This window comes from Bactrocera latifrons, unplaced genomic scaffold, assembly GCF_001853355.1.
Source record: "Bactrocera latifrons isolate USDA-ARS-PBARC rearing strain unplaced genomic scaffold, ASM185335v1 scaffold_133, whole genome shotgun sequence".
NCBI classification, from domain to species: Eukaryota; Metazoa; Arthropoda; class Insecta; order Diptera; family Tephritidae; genus Bactrocera; species Bactrocera latifrons.
In genome coordinates this window covers 364,314-380,950 of record NW_017534775.1, presented here as the reverse complement: position 1 = coordinate 380,950, position 16,637 = coordinate 364,314, and the positions used below count along the sequence as shown (strand labels likewise).

The 16,637-nt window shown below is 36.3% G+C and overlaps 2 protein-coding genes across 4 annotated transcripts in view; both read right to left on the bottom strand.

The window, feature by feature from the left end:
• Positions 1-8,351, bottom strand: part of LOC108965083 (protein FAM57B) — a 39,524-nt gene extending 31,173 nt beyond the window's left edge. Inside the window, exons 1-2 of the mRNA XM_018927261.1 lie at positions 8,150-8,351; positions 5,193-5,599 (exon numbers count right to left, since the gene is read on the bottom strand). Coding sequence (XP_018782806.1) covers positions 5,193-5,482 — 290 coding nt within the window. The 5' untranslated portion in view covers positions 5,483-5,599; positions 8,150-8,351. The remainder of the gene's footprint in view (positions 1-5,192; positions 5,600-8,149) is intronic.
• A 466-nt stretch (positions 8,352-8,817) lies between these two features.
• Positions 8,818-16,121, bottom strand: LOC108965084 (alkaline phosphatase). Of its 3 annotated transcripts, none has more exons than XM_018927263.1 (6): positions 15,540-16,121; positions 14,886-15,483; positions 10,563-11,080; positions 9,687-10,507; positions 9,306-9,607; positions 8,818-9,240 (listed from the first exon to the last, which is right to left on the bottom strand). In XM_018927263.1, the coding sequence occupies exons 3-6, from the start codon at positions 11,046-11,048 to the stop codon at positions 9,107-9,109; spliced, it is 1,743 nt and encodes a 580-aa protein (XP_018782808.1). In that variant the 5' UTR covers positions 11,049-11,080; positions 14,886-15,483; positions 15,540-16,121; the 3' UTR covers positions 8,818-9,106. The 3 variants fall into 3 exon arrangements, with proteins under 3 accessions (XP_018782808.1, XP_018782810.1, XP_018782809.1); XM_018927265.1 differs by having other exon boundaries at positions 10,563-11,049; XM_018927264.1 differs by lacking the exon at positions 15,540-16,121 and having other exon boundaries at positions 14,886-15,521.
• Positions 16,122-16,637: the final 516 nt, after the last annotated feature.

Here is a 16,637-nt window from a genome sequence, read left to right as displayed (position 1 = left end):
GATACCAGAGCTGTGGAATGGATAATGAAACCACGTGAACTGTCGCACGACTCCTCACAGGAAGGTTATATGTGGACGCACCCTGGTAGGAAAAAACGTCCGCGCTACTCACAGTCCACACCGCCAGTGTCAAGTAATTGTAAAAAACGTAGCCTGTATATTGGGTCAGGGGGGTGCCGAGACAAGTACTCGCTCTCCGCACATTTCGAAGAAGCGCTCGCCAAGAGCAAAAAGAATTTGGAAAACGAAAAACGACGCACGGTTAGTGAGCGCGTGGAAGGTGGCGCAGAACAACTCAATACGCAAGTATTGCGCAAATCAGTAATCGTTAAGAAGAAGCTTGCCGACACTTTGAAGAAAGGAGTAAATACACAACAATCCGTTCTGGAGACGAAGGTAGCGCTGAAGAAGAAGAAGCATGATCTGAAAGCCACAAATTACACTGGTAATGGGCAGGAAGCTGACAGAGCTCTACAGCATCAATCACTGAAAGAGGTGTATCTGGCACCAATCTCACCTTCAGTGTGTAAAGCGCCAAAGCTGGAGCTTTCAACAGCCACTTCCCAGACCGACCGGTTACGAAAGACCCACTTCCGAAATTTCACGCGAAAACTAAGTGACATATCCATTTGGTGCCCGCGCAGGAGCAGCTTCAAATGTTTCCAAAGGTTAAAACAAAGCGCAGAGTTTGGTAAAGAGCTTTGCGCACAAAAAGCAGATACGAGTATAGCTATACTGCGACGCCTCACGCAAGCCTTTAAAACCGCAACAAAAACTAAACCCATTAGCAAAATAGCTGAGCGGCTTAGTATGCTGAGTCTGCCTAAGGCGGTGCATAAAGAATCCAAAAGAAGTGTAGAGCGAGTAAGCAAAGTGACGCGTGTTGGCGTTGGTAAGAAAAAATCCTTCCGTCATTACCGCACATTTCGTCGTCGTATCAAGCATAGCACGCATGTAAGGGATAAGCCGACGAAGCCCCAGCAGCGTAAGGACAAAGCAGTGCAGTGTATAAATACCAAGTCCAGTAACAGTACGCTAGGTTCGAGGAGCGGATCGAGTGTGCTGCTGTCCGAGTCCAACAAAGAATTAAACGCATGGCTGGGAGATCACGAACCGAAATTAGGGATTGCAAACGAGAGTAGATTAGTACAAAAATCGGATATGATCACGCCAAAAGAAACCGAGAAATCGGATTCAAATAATCCATGCAGTGACTACACAATATCCTTCCACACGCCCATCACGTTGCGTCAGCTAATACAGCGAAACAAGCGGGTAAAACGTTCGAAAGACTCACAGAAATCGAAACATGTCGAGGCAAATACCCGTCGGCTGTCAGACCTTAAGCCATTAGCGGGAAGTTCAATGGGAACGTGGCAGCTGAAATAGGATCGAACATGCCGTCGCTTGAAGGACCAAATTGCATATCTGCATACATTTGTGACCCGTATATAGAATTATGTATATTTTACTTCAAGTTTCTTTATAAAATTTTTTGTAAACGATATTGAAGTTCATAATATAAGAGTTGTACTGGTTGTGAGGTTTTTTATGAAATCTTCCGCCGCGACTGTGCGAACGAGCGGCTAGTCAGTTGTCTCCGCGCACTTGGAGAGTCAGGATAACGACGTGCTTCTGTGAGTTGTGCAAGCTTTCATTAGAGCGGGTAGGTACGAGATTAAATTCTGTGTGAAACTCTGTAAATCTGCGACAGAGACATTTGATATAGTCAAGCAGGCTTACGCAGTTGTTGCTTTAACAAGAAGTGGTATGTTTCGGTGGTACCAGCCCTTTTTGAATGGTCGAGAAGAGGTCGTAAAAACAATGCTCATTGTCTTTTTTGACATCAAAGGCATCGTCCGCCATGAATTTGTCCAAGTTTTACATGGAAGACCTCAAGAGACTCAAACGAAGGGTCGGACAAGACATCGCAGCTGATTGCAAGTTGCGCTACGACAACGCCCCAGCTCACCCCACCTTACTTGTGAACAGCTACCTAACAAAGGCCGACATCCCAATGCTTCCGCAGTCGCCCTACAACACAGATGTGGCCCCGGCGACATCTCGAATAAAGTTGAAAACTAACGTACTTCTCACCTTCTTATTTCATTGCGGTTATTACGTCGAATTTATTCGTCATTTAGTAAATTTCTTTACAAATATATTGCACCTAAAGCCGTAAATATGAATTAAACATACCCGTGCCCCTTTTCGCAAATATGCAAATTGATTCAGAGAACACTTGTCACTTGCTTTAAGTAGCAAAAAATGGTAAATACCATATTCTAAGCTTTTGGACTTTAAAGCAATTGCAACGTAAGCAAAAACACATTATTAGAAGTGTAAATATAGACAAAATTGCAAATAAGTAATCGCACAAAAATCTAAAAACATAGCTAATTGACTAAATTTAAAAATACACAGGTATGCTAATTATAGCTTCGTGAAGCGTAAAACTTTAATAAAAACTGACAATTCGGCAGAATTGTTCCGCTACAACAACAACCAGTAGTATTTATAATCAGGGGTATTGTGGAATCTGATAGTTGTCGGAATCAGAATTGAAACCGATCCAAAAAGCAGTAGATGTCATGAATTCAGATATTATTGGTTTGATATTCGAAACAGAATTTGTGTCGGTTTTGGGTGTCACGGAAACCGATTTTATCGGTTTTGCTGTCAGAAACAAATCAAGAGGATAGTCGCACACAGATTTGAAATGTAAGTTTAGAAAGAAAGTTATTTTATTGTTACGAATTAATTTACTTTTATTCTATAGGAGAAAACATAAGAATAAAACAAGAAATGTCTTAATTATTGAGTTTTGAAAAAAAATGGTGTTTAAGGAAGAGCCTGCTTTAGAGACTTAAAAAATCGATTTTGTTGACATTTTTGGGAGGGAAATAAATAACTGATTAAAGCGAAATTTCTAGGGTTTATAGTTATATATTATATTTAATCATCATCCGCACATTTTTTGATACATACGAGCATATGCCAGAGCGGGCAGGATACAGGTCGAGATTTCTATCGGAAACAAAAAATTCAAAGAGATTCATTCATATTATTTAATAACTTATGTTCGAATTAAACTATGAAAAAAGTGTAAAATTTTAAAAAAATTTAAAATTAAAAAAAAACTTATTTGATTCTGAAAAAATTTTACTTTAAATATATGTTCAAATTAAATTTTTTTAGTTTTTTTTTAGTTTAAATAGAAGATAATTTAATGCCAAAGATAATAAACTTTGCCCCAATTAAATATGACGTTCAGTTTTTTTCTACCCTGCCTGCCAATTAAAAAAAAAAAATTAAAAAACGAAACAAATGCGTCTTTATTAATTCAATAAATTTTATCTCTTAAAATCTTTCTTTAAAACTCATTAAAACTTTAATAGGATTGCTTCCAAATGTGTTCATTTGCAAGTTTTGTCACATTAGTAAACAGCTGATTCGAATATTGGTTTGCGTATGTTCGAAAAGACAAAAATCCAATCACATTCTGTGACACCATTAAAAATCAGAATTGGTTTGCATTCTGACAGCTAAACAAGTCTGTCTTGGATTCCACAACACCCCAGAATAGCATTCTTCGTCGCTATCGGACCACTATAGCATATAGCTGTCATACAAACTGAAAGGTCGGAATCAAGTGCTTGTATGGAAAGCTTTTTCATTTGACGAGATATCTTCACCAAATTTGGCATGAGTTATTGCATAAGGTAATAGTGTGATCTCCAAAGAATTTGTTCAGATCGGCTCACTATAACATATAGCTGTCATACAAACTGAACGGTCGCAATCAAGTGCTTGTATGGAAAGCTTTTTCATTTGACGAAACATCTTTATGAAATTTGGCATAAAATATTTTTCAAGGTAACGGTACAGTTTTCGGACCATTTATTTTTTACTTTTTGTTTTTGTTTTTAACTTTAAAGTCTTTAAATTTAATGTGCTTGGCTTAAAAAGTGTCAACAGCGCCTGTCGCGCTTTTAATTCGAAAACTGTTCACTCGCTCCGAAAATTATATATTATTGATCACTACAGAGACATTTTTCACTACACAATTCCCAACAAAATGCAAACATACAATTAATTTTTTATATTTTTTGTGGCGATAATAGCGTGCTTGCCAGGTAAACAAACACTCAATTAATAGACTAACAACCGCAACAGCCGACAAAGTACAAAACGTATGTATGTGTGTGTAAGTATGTACTCGTATCTAATCTTTATCTTTTTAATGAGCATTTGGTTATGACACGATTGATATAAATATTTAACATTTTCGATAGCACGCAATGAACAATTGACAATTTTATTTCGACATACTTACACATATGTACTACTACTCAGAAAATTGGGTGCAAGCAAGCGTATTGCGGTTAAAATAAATAAATATTAAAATACAGTGTGGGCTAAAATAATGGAAACAAGCGAACTGATTTGACTCACGAAATTGCAATAAATATAATCGAAAAAGTAATTTACATTATAATCTTTGCGAAACAGTATTGGCTAAAGTAATGAAAACATGCGAAATGCAAGAGTCAGATTGAAAAAAAATTACACTAAAAGCAAATAACCGGTTTACCTCATTTTTTTACCTATTATTTAAGATTACTCTTAGAAATTTGCTTTTCTTGAAGTACCGTTATTATTGCAATATTTTTTATTTGATATTATTGCTGCTTTGCTTTTTTTATTCAATTACTATTTTGTGATTCCATTACTATTGTCAAAACTGTAGCTAAGTTTACTATAACAATTAATATGATATTATATGTAGGCGCCAAAATTTGCGTGTAATTATTGATTTTTAATTAAGATAATGATTGCTTTATTGGGGTTTTAGTTATTTATGAGTCTTTCTTTTGCTTAAAAATAATAGACTGCGCCATCAAAATTTACGGTGATAAAACATACTAAATTTAAAGCAAAATAATTCGTTAATTAGATTTTTTTAATAAAATTAATAAATTTTCATATAAATGAAAACTACTTTTTGAACGCAGAATAATTACAAATAAACTCTTTTATATGAATTTTTAACAAATTTTGGCCTTTAGTCTACATAAACATGTACATACATATGTATATACTCATGTATTTTACTGAAGCAGACCTCTAAATTCGAGCAGAATAAATATCCACTTCATTTATAACTAATTAAAAAAAACACGTGTACTCACTTATTAGTAATCTCCAGCACATCCGACATCATAAGGCGATATTTTTTGCGAAACTGCAAACCGCGTTTCGTCTTCAACAGGTACTTATTGCAGAAATCTGTCAGCGACACAAAATATATGAAACCCAGCGAGGTGAGGAAGAGGCCACGCTGCAGCGAAATGCGATCTGTAATATTGGGTATCTGCAGCAGGCTGGCGCAGGCCAAACTCATCGAGCCAATGGAACAGGCCAATGACATGTAGCAGCCGCTGCCACGCAGACGCTGTTGTAGGACGTTGTTAGCGCCCATAATTTGTGCTTGCTTAGTAATTGTGCTCGCTGCGGCGACTGCGTGTGCGTCGCCAGAAAAAAAGTTTTTTTGTTATTTTTGTATATTTTTAGTGGTGTGCGCGTCCTTTGTACGTAGCTGCAATGATATAGAAGAAATTTGTAATGTAAGATAGCTAATAAATAATGATAACGGTACATTTTATATTAAGAAATGATATCAAATGATAAGATTAGAAAATGTGCCTCATGGAAAAAAAAATTAACAGTCATTTGTTCACATTTGGAAAATATAATATATACTATGCATTATATGTATATATTTTTTTATCCTATAGAGGGTATATTAAGCTTGCCACGAAGTTTGTAACACCTAGAATGAAACGACGGCGAACTAGTCCCTCGCTCTTTATTTGTAAAGGGTATTAAGTTGTTAACGTGTTTTCTTCTTTATCACTCTTATCAGCAAATCACGTTTTTTAAACAGTACTTTAGGCATGAATAGGCAAGGCCATAAAATCTAATATACCTCATAAACTTGGCATGCCGATTATCAGATTCCGCTTTGCTGTTCTCTCATTGAATTTCGGAGCAATTTGAGCTACAGTCTACTCTAACACAACTACAGCATCTTTGAGCGAGCGGAAAGTGACACTCAAAATAAAAGTAAACAAACAATGTGATAAGGCAGCTGATAATGGTTACGCAAAGTGTAGACAATGGCGAGTAAATTGTTTTAAAGTGCACATTTTTTTCTTTTTTAAAGACGCAATAATAGAATGTTATTAACACTAGGTTAAAGGTGAAAAGTAGAGAGCGAAAATCAATGTATATTTACATACATACATACATATATGCAAATATGTGTATAGTAATATCGACGTGGAATTGTAGCTAAATATGACATCATACTAGAATGTATTTATACAAATGTATATATAGTAATTTAATTAGTTGTATAGCAATTCTCAAATAAATAATGTGCTGATTATATGTATATCAAAAACTCATAAACACATATTTTATATATTATATACTGTCGCCCTTGACTCAGTTACGCCATATCATCATCCCTTCCGACGTACACTCTTTGAACCATAAAACCCCACACTTAGGCGCCACGCACACACAACAAGCGCCCACATGCACTTGTATTTGGCAAAAGATATCTTCAAAATGACGAAAGCAAATGAAATGTGCAGCTAAATGACGCCGCAGAGGCGATTTCGCAGACATGTTGACACCAAGCGCCACCGCGCAGCCACACGTACATACATTATTACTAAAAGTACGATTATGACGGAATGTATAACTCTACGATAATTTCATATACAAAGTGTTTCCATTTTTCAAGCAACAAAAATATATTAACTAATTCTTAAGTGTCTTTTACTTCACAGTTTCGGTGCATAAATTATGGCGAGCTTACAGAACAGTAGAATTGATCACTTCCCATAGTCATGATGAAATGATAATGACTGGTCATTTTAAAACATAGACAGGTATTTTAAGCAAGTGTGTGGTAAATGTACAAACACACGTACATATAACAGCAACCTATGTATCGAGCGACAACAATGATGTAAGCATCGCTTTATTGCTTAAATTGATTTCAATCGCTGTTTCAGCTGCAAACTCTCAGTGGTTTGTAAACTTGTAAAACGCTGCTCCACAAAGTAGCCAGAATCACTTACAATTGACAATTGTAATTATTACCCCCTCCATTCGACATTTTGTTCTTATTCTACGTGGGTGTGCGAAACGGCTTAAATTAATGCGCACACAAGCCAGAACCGACTTTCACAAACTTGTATATGTATTTTAATATTTTTAAGCGACAATATATTTGGACTTTGCAAGACAGGAGGATATGCCAACTATGATAACTACATGTAGTCACATGATGTGAGCAATAGATAACAGATTTCTACAAAACAGCACCGTGTCTCGGCATAGAACAGTTGTTTGAAATAAATGATTTGTTCGCATTATGAATGAAAACTGCTGCCATGACCAGAAGACACTTCCACCTTCATTTTAAAATTCTTTCCAGACAAAAATAACACATAAATCTTAATAGGCGTGGGTGTATTAAAACCAACATTAGTTTCATTTCCTTAGAACACGTTTTCATGACATGTTATGCAAGATAAAGATAAGATTGAAATTGGAGCGTCACAGGTAGCAGGTAGTGTGGCAAGTAGTAAAAACGGGTGCTGTTCCATGAGGATAAAATATGACCCTGGTCATCGTGGAAAGTCAACGTTGTAATTCAGTCTGCGTAAAATGGCAATCAGATGTGTTAGGAATTATAGCTTATACACAGCCGCCACTTATCAAGAATGTGTCACCAAAGTATTTGCAATTTTTCTATGCACTGATCAAATGTAATTTTGTCATTACAACACCACAACGTATTTAATTTCCAGTTATGACTACTTCAGTACAATGCAGTTTAACTAGTGCAATTTAATGAGTTATGCCGGCGCCTACAATTCCTCTGCCCGTTCACTATAAGTAACGTAACATCTTTGTATTATACATAGGTAGCTATGTACATTTATGTATTTCAATTAGTATTTTGGTGCCCTAATTTTATTCTCAATACTTTACTATAAGTAAAGTTATAAAAAAAAAGAAATAAGTACTGCATACGACATTCAACGGTACAGCAAAAAATTACAATCACCTTTCTCGTAGTTGGCTGCTCGTCTAACTGCTTCACTAACTTTTGCACAAGGTGGGAAATTTAGTTATTGCTCAGTTAATATTTATCACAAATCAAAAGTACTTTTTCTTATAAAACACCAGCACTTAATAAAATAAACAGCTGTACACGATTTAAAATCCAATTGCACTGATTAAAAGAAATAATCAGCAGGCGAGCAAGTCGCGCCGTTGAGTGTTGCCATATTTGAGAATTATTGCCCCAAGTAGTAAGTACGCAATAAATATAATAACTTTTAGTTACGAAACTTGTACAATTTTTCTTTGAGGACAGTATTTTCCGTATTTATTGAGGGCAAATTATGAACTACAAAATGTAAACATTGTCTAGTTCACAAACATTTCTTCGTCTCACCAAAAAAGTAAACAGGCAACACTGTTTCCCTATCAGCTGATTGGATTTTCAACAACGACGGTATTACCATAGGGAATTGTTGTTAACTATTTGCCAGTGTTCATGGCATATAGATTTTGATTTCGGTATTAAAAAAAAAAAAACAAATTTACAATTATTTTCGAGATATTCAAAGTACTATTCCACTAATATGTCCAACTGTCGAATATTTTTTTCAAGTAACTATAATTCAATAATTATAATTATAATGCTGAAAGAAAATACCATATTTTACATTTTTATTTTACCTTTCTAATATTTTCGACAGTTTTATTTCTGTTTTAACTTAAAGTAACAATGGCATACAATATCACAATTAATAAATAATCGATTAATATAGTTTACAAATTTTCTAATCTATAACGAACAACTCGCACACTTAAACGTAATTAATTTACTATTTTCGCATTAAAGGTTAACAAAATTTTAGAAATAATTAATGCGTGTACCGTCCTTTATTTGTATGCCGTTATAAATTTGTATACGCGTAGCACCATCCAATAATTATGCCAATTTAATTTTATACTATAACGGCATTAGTTCCGCCAACGATTCCGTAATAGTGCTATCACGAAAGCGGCCGATACGAAGCGCATACGAAATCACATGTGCCACATAGCTTTGTTCGTGTACACCATGGAACAAGTAGGCCATGGCGCCTGAAATAAAAAAAAATCGAAATTAAAGTTTGAACCAATTTTCGTAATTCTCAGCTTAGGCGCACCTTTAGCATGTATTGTGACGTCGGAGCCACCATGCAAATTTTCATCGGTATTTATAGCCGCCTGTTGTGTATATTCCCAAGCGGTGGTGTCCTGAATGGTAGGATCAACGCGCTTACCATTAGCGTCGGCTTGGAAACCTTTATAGCTGGTGCCATAAGTGAGTGTTGTATAAGGTGTGCCTTCCGTCTTCGAGGTTGAAGCAATGCCGAGTATGTCACCTCCCCTTTCTGCATGACCGTTTATAGTTAAGCTGTGCGAATGATCAGCGGTTACGATGATCAAAGTTTCGTCCAGCTGATCACTGCAATTAGAAATTTAAAAGATTGGAAAATTCTTTTATTTTTCATGCCGTCCTGTTGGAAGCGCAAGTATCAACTCACCTCATCTCTTGCACCGCTGCATCGACAGCTTCATTCAGCGCCAGCGCCTCAGAGAGCGCACGTCTAGCTGTACCGCGATGATGTGCTTGATCAATCATGCCACCCTCCACTACTAGCAGAAATCCCTTGTCTTTACTCTTCAACACCTCCAACGCTTTCACAGTCATGTTGCGCAACGATGGCATACCGGCGTCACTGCGATCGCGCTCGTGGTCATACTTCAAGTGTCCATTTGCGAAAATGCCCAAAACATAGTCCACGGAGTCACCGTTCAATGCATTAAGTTCACCATTGTTTTGCACAACTGCGTAGCGTTCGCCAGCCTGTTGTTTGTAGGTCTTCCAGTCGGTCACTAAATCCCGTCCATCTTTCGATATGCAGCCCCAAGTGTCGATCGGATCGGCTGGGTTGTCCGTCACGCCCGAAACTAACATTTGACGTCCGCCCCCCATGATTACATTTATTTTTCGACCCGTTTCATCCTCCACCAACTGCCTGGCTATGTCCTTGCAACCCTCTTGTTGCGCCTCCGCTGACATCTTAGCCTCACACTCCCAACGGCGATCGGGTGTATGCGCATACAAAGCGGCCGGCGTTGCGTGTGTTACACGCGTTGTTGTCACAAAACCCGTATTCATGCCATCCAGCTGAGCCCACTTTAGTATTGTCTGCACATGATGCGAAGCATCCAGCGAAGCGCTGCAGTTTTTAAGCAAGACGCTCGAATCAACGCCACCCGTTTCATAATTGACCTTGACACCACCAAAAAGCGCCGTGGCGGTAGAAAACGAATCAGGCACTTGCTTGTCGGCACAATATGTCTGTAAGGCGCATAAAATGTAAAAAAAGGTATTTGAGATAATAAAGAGCTCTTACCTTTAGCAAACCCATGTGCGGAAAGCGCTCCCAACTAAGTAAACCCTCCTCTTTGAAACCATAAATACGTGTCGCTGTCACAGTATTCGGACCCATGCCGTCGCCCACAAAGAGTATAACATTCTTCGCGCGACGCCGATTGATTTCACGGCTCAGCGCATTCTTTAGCTCTTCAATGCCCTTCTCATACCACACTTGTTGTTCCGGAGGTAACTGCACATTCCAAAAGGGTATGTCTTCGCCATCATAGACCTCACTCGCCATTTCATAGTGTACCAAAAAACCGATGCACATGATGGTAAAAAGTACACTCGAAAAGGTAACGGCAACAATGAAAATTTTCGACTTGAACACGTTGGATTTGGGCGGTATGGGCTCCTCGAGCGAGTTCGTGAAAGCATGGCTCGAGTCTAGGCTATCCATCTGCACCTCAATGCCGTCCTGAGAGTGTGGCAGTTTGTTCACATCCATAGTGACGGCAGTCATTCTGCGGAGAATGGGGACGTAATCGTTTAAGTCTGTAACGTGAAAAAGGAATAAAATGCGGAAAATAGAATCACACAACCTTTCAACATGAAGCACTCTTGTTTTCTGTTCTATCGTCTGAAGCGCTATTACAGAAATTTCCCGACTTGTAGGAGACTAACGCTATCTAAATCAAACGTAACTACATCTTCAAGTATTTTGACATGATGCAGCTATAAATTCCTTATCACTGTATACCTCTATAAATATGTATTTAATTATTTATCATACTATATATCAACATTCGAGTCTACTAATCTTTATGACCCACCGAACCGTATGCAAAATGATACGCAAAGATAATTTATTTATAAGAATTTAGTGGGTTTATAAAAACCGGGTAAAAAATTGATAAGCTTAGCTCTGCTGTTTTTCAAAAATATTGCGTTAGGACTGCGCTTTCTCAACGATAGTGCCGGTTTCTGCAAGTCTCTTGTCACATTTTAAAAATTCGAAAATGTTGTGGTTAACTTTACCCTTTTACGAAGCGATTGTGCTTCTTAAGATAGTTAAAAATTAATTCTTCTAATAATAAAGACCATAATTTTGGATTCTCTCTTGATATAACGATACTCCAAAACTCTTCAGATAAACATTGACCAGAACTATTCAATAAGCAATCGTTTGATAAGCGCAATCGACATCAAATTAATGATCTCTAGTAACGAGAGTCTAATAAGGGCTTGCTTTTTGTTTATCAAAAATACTATTAACAATAAACATCAATTACGAACAGAATTTTAAAGAGCGTTTTGTTTTGCCTGTTAACAGATAACTGACTAAATAAACATGGCATCCACTCTTGGGTGCGCTTTCGCAGCATAAGCGCAAATATGTCCGTCGGAAAGCACTGCTTTCGATTTCAAGTAGCGCTAATTAACACTTTAGCACTTGCACGCGTTTATAGGAGATAAGTAAACAAATATGAATCATATTCTATAAATTAATGACTTTTTGGATAAACAATAACTTTACTGCTGAATAGTTATAATATAGTATATCACATTTTACTAAATTTATTTCATCTTAAGTTTTTATTATGTTTTCATGGTTCTTTTATGAGAATTAAAAATTCAAATTAATAACTGAAACAACAACAGTAACGAAAACAGAAACCTATACATTTTCTGTTTCTGTTTTATAAAGTTGTATCTTAAAAATCTTTACATGTAGAAGCGGTCGTAACAGTTACTTATCAATTATTCTTTATTTATACAGATTATTTAAAATTATGTTTCTGTTACTATTCGGGTGTACATATTTTGTTGTTGCTTTTCATTATTAAAACGATATTTTTATATCGATTTATGAAGAATATTCTTTATAGAATGTGATTTTCTCGCTAATCATTTGCCAACGTTTGTACGAGCAGTTAAAAAATTTTACAAAACATTTCTTGTTCCCTTTTAAAAGCCTTGACAGTGATATATTATATTTGTATGTACAACGTAATAAATAAATAGCTAATAACAAGAAAATCAAGTACTTCTTCTAAGAAGTGTTAGTGCTTTGGATGAAATGTGATTTTGCAAATTATTTACTGATTTTTTATACTAGATACATATGTATATGCACATACATATATATAAACATGTAAGTACATATGAGCATCAGTCGGTAAGTACTATAAAAGACGAGGCATTCATGATATAAAACTCAAGAAATATGCTTCATTAGTGTCGATCAACTGACTGCGTTTGTAAATGTTTCTTTTTTAAATATATGTATATAGATTAAATCTAATCCTTTTATTTATTGCTCTATTAACAATTGTTACAAAAAAACTAATTGCTTGACCGTCGTATTTTAAAGTTAAGTGCCTTTTTAGTTTATAGTATTGAGATAATTAAGTGTGTATATTTGTTTATGATTTTATGTGTATATTAAATATAATTATTTTTGCCGCTGCGAAATGCAAGCATGTATTTATGCATAATCAAGCGTTGGAAATGTTTTTTACCGAATATACGACACATAGTGGTGCTGAATTTATTTAATCGCCTTTGCAATTAAAGCTTTAGCTTTAAAAGTCGTAAGTACAGCGGAACATTACCTATAATAGTAGAAATAATATTTTGCGGTTGTTGAATTTTTGCACAAGTCTGAACGCCATATTACTTCGTTATTATAAATTCAATTGAAGTCAAGTTATCACCACTTCAATCAATATATTTTATTTAATAAAAACCCAGCTAATTAGCAGCCCTACCTCCCCACAAGACTAATAAACTCGTCACCTAAAAAAGCCCTGCAATAAATTTCATCACAACGCGATAAATAAATAGAAAATTACCGAAAGTGTCTGATGGAGTCTCATTTGACGCTGCGTCAAAAGCGGCAATATTTTACTCAGTAAAGCAAGCCATAAGCCCAATAGATATGAAATGCACACAAACCAGCTGGCCAAGCAAAGAATTTGTGAAAAAGCCTTTCAAGAGCTTACAGGCTGCATTTGAGACAGATGCATGGACGCCATAAGTTAACAGAAGTATAAAAATATTTACAAGTCATCATTAGCAAGCTTGCTGCCCTTTGTTGGCTAAAACTGTTTATATGTACGTGAACTTCGGTACGGTCTATAAAAGCAGCTATTTTCAAGCTAAGACGTCGAAAACGTGTTATAACAATACATAGTTGCGTATGGAATAATGATGCGTGAAAGAACAAGCATTTCGTTTATAAATAGCAGGACGCTTCTTTGGACGTATGCGAAAATATAGGATTTTTATGCAAATATTCATATGCACACATATACACATATATGTGAATGTGACATTTAGATTTCATTCAACTGGTTTCTAACATGCGTTAAGAATTCATTGTATGTATATACATATATCTTTGTTAACATATCTATATTTATATAATAACCTGGAAACGCGTGCAAAGTTTTTTATGACCACTCAATTGATTGCAAAACATAATAAAATTGTTGATGAAAAGCGAAAGGGAGAATAACGAAACAACAAAATTTCAATTGAAATTCTTGATTAGTGTAGAAACTCCAGAGTTTATTTGCAATAAAAACCAACACGTACCACATGTACATGTACATACATACATAGATCTGCACCTGCTGGTAAAGAAAATAAATCAATTGCGGGGAATGGGTTGTAAATAAATAAGAAGTGTGCATAAATTCCAAGTAATCAGAGACAACATATCGAAAATTTAGTGGAAAAATATAAGTATATATTCTTATATCGCTTACTAGTAACTTGGAAGTCAAATAAGTAAAAAAAATTTAAAAAAAGTTAACGAAGCCATAATACGCTTCAGAAATAAAGTACTGAGCTAAATATAATCACTTAATGTTTTTTGAGGTCGAAACTGATGTTCAAGCGAATGTTTTTTTACTCCTCAACCTGCTATTAATGTGTTATGCGATAGATCTCGCGAAAAATTTGGAAGACTTAGCGTACGAATTTAAATAATTTGGAAGCAATAAATACAACTTCTCTCCCTAACAGCTGCAACAGCGTTTAGAACCCATAAATGATGACTTAGTGGATAACCCCTTAGTCGGATAACGGACTACGGAACATTTATTTCAACATTTTGGCAAAATGGGTACTCTCGTTACATTGTAGGCTATTAACAATAAAATATAAAGTTGTGTATGGATTTTTAGAAGTTATAGAAGCATTATTTTCAAATAACGCTGGCACTTCGTTCAGCAAAAACTTGTTATGTATAAGACCATTCGAAGAGCGCAAAAAAAAATTATAAGTTTTCATGAAGAGCACACACTGATACAGAAAACAAAATTGCATAAAATAAATAATGAGATGCACTTACGTTTAATCACTTCCGAATTCTCGTCGGTCGTGCGTTTCTTTAAGCAGATAGGTGTGTGCTTGTGACGTGCTGCCTACACCGGTGTTGAATTTTATTGATCTTATGCTGCCGCAGCCACCGCCAGCCACCAGCCCGCTCACGCTTAAGCTCGGAACACGTTTTTCGTGGCTCAGCTAATACTCCGGCTGCCTACTTTATTCTGTTACTCTCAAGTTCTTCCGCTGCTGCTACGCACAAAGCGAAATATTTATTTTTTTGCACAAATTTGTTATTTTCTTTTAGTTTTCACAGATTCTTGTTTGCTTCACACTTTGTTTAAATATTAACAATTAATGAATAATTTTTTCCTTTTCTTTTTCATGCCCACACTACGACACGACTCACGAAGCAAGCAATTTATTCCCGCATGTGTGTTCGTATGTTGAATACATTTCAATTTCCGTGCATTAAATATTCATGTCTTCGGCAAGGCAGGAATGAGCCGCTAACAAACTGTCGCAACGCCACGCACCAACTGAGCAGCTCGAATTCGCAACAGCTCATATAAACGGTTAACCGATTGTAATTACAACAAAACACAAGAACATTCACAACACAACTAAAAGCAACAACAACATTTACAGGTATGCTCGCTCTTCACATTTTTACGCTCACCTTGTATTATGTGCTCTATACACTCCATTTCATCATGTCTCATGCTTGGTGTCACTGTGTTCGTGCGCAAAAGAAAGCTTTCTCTCGAGCGAATAACGGAGGATACACTTTTTAGCCGGCAGCTTTTGTAGAATTGCTGCAATTTGTTGCCTACCCAGGGCACTGATGTTACTTAAATGTTTTGAGAATTTTACGTTGCAATTTTCCTGCGAAGAAATTTTAGAACACATGTGATATTTTCAACGAAGAGCGTGATTTTCGGGCTCGCTGTAAGTGCACGAAACGAGCCGTTTCGACAGGGTGTAATCAGTATGATATCGAGTTTTTAAGAGTTAACTTCAAGATATAAACAAAACAGTTAATCTCATGCGTGCCACAAAGAACGTAAGTATGTAAACGTCAAGTTAGCAAAGTGTTTCAGTCTGTTACAAGACCAACACGTAGTTTTGAACGATTTAAGAAGCAATTCAAGCTTTCCGCATGTATAGATCAATCAGTCAAGTCTAAGTTCCCCGGCGGGTACTGTTTCGAATACTTTCAGAACTCGAATGTTTTGGTCCATTCGGATGACATGACCTAGCCAGCGTAGTCGCGGTCTTTTAATTCGCTGAAATATGTCAATGTCATCGTATTCGATATTCGCCGTGGCCGACGCGCAAGGACCCATAAATCTTCCGCTGCACATTTATCTCGTAACCTCGATCTGCAGAACTAAACAGATCTTGCGCTCAAATTACTGCAGATATTTTCAGCCGCTACAACAACAACAAGTTGACCATACTCACCCAAAACGGCACGATTGTATAGGTCAGAAACCTAGAAGTAATTTGCATTGGTTACTGTTGTGGCGAAAAAGTAGGATAACCCTTTCCTGGTTTTTCTTTTTGTAATTCGGTTAATATTGGCATAAGGGTTCCAAGCAGTTTCTGCAGTTCCAACTAGCATCACATGATATTCATAAAACGATATCATTATAAGCTGTTGCTGGCTAAAATTGCGACCGTTTCATAAGATTTTGAGGCTGATTTGAAAAATAAGCCTGAAATTACGATATATGAGTAACTTAGTGTATTAAAAGTACAGGTTTTTTACCGTTAA